The sequence below is a fragment of the Quercus suber genome, unplaced genomic scaffold (genome assembly GCF_002906115.3).
Source record: "Quercus suber isolate HL8 unplaced genomic scaffold, Cork oak 2.0 scaffold_445, whole genome shotgun sequence".
Lineage (NCBI taxonomy): Eukaryota > Viridiplantae > Streptophyta > Magnoliopsida > Fagales > Fagaceae > Quercus > Quercus suber.
The window spans coordinates 383327-383931 of NW_027069896.1; the positions used below are offsets into that span (position 1 = coordinate 383327).

General features: G+C 32.6%; 1 protein-coding gene across 1 annotated transcript in view; it reads right to left on the reverse strand.

Moving 5' to 3' along the window:
* The window catches only part of LOC112020116 (rac-like GTP-binding protein RAC1), a 4391-nt gene extending 4022 nt beyond the window's left edge, over positions 1–369 (reverse strand). Inside the window, exon 1 of the mRNA XM_024052675.2 lies at positions 127–369. Coding sequence (XP_023908443.1) covers positions 127–225 — 99 coding nt within the window. The 5' untranslated portion in view covers positions 226–369. The remainder of the gene's footprint in view (positions 1–126) is intronic.
* Positions 370–605: the final 236 nt, after the last annotated feature.

Here is a 605-nt window from a genome sequence, read left to right on the forward strand (position 1 = left end):
AAAAAAAAAAAAAAAGACTAAAACACAATTTCCATCCCCAAAAATTGTTTTAAGTTAGATTTTTTTCCCTCAATTAAAAAAAAAAAAAAAAAAAAAAGGAAAAGAAAAGAAAAGAAGAAATCATACCGTTGGAAAGGTGTTGCTAGTATAGGAAATGAGCATGCAAGTCTTTCCTACAGCACCATCTCCCACAGTCACACACTTAATAAATCTGGATGTGCTCATTTTCTTAGGCCCTTATTCTTTTTTCTTTCCAAACCAAGCAAAAAGTCTCCACTTATAATCACTTGAAAAGATAAGAAGAGAATTGAAGAAAAATTTGAAGTATGAAAAGAAATGGAATGGGAAAAGTAGGGACTTAACTACCTAGAAGCTTAGCTATCACCCACTTTAGTTGAAACAATTCTAATTTAAAATGATTGCTCTTGCCCTACTTTTCTTTCCTTTAGGTGCAAGGCCAGTGCAACTTGGGTTAACAAAGTAGGTTTGGTGCTAGAGTTAGTTGGTTAAGTGTTGGAGAAGGGAGGAAATGAATGATGATGACAAGAGAAGAATTGCTTAGTTAACAAATACAATATGATTAGATTAGGAATATAAGATCCAAA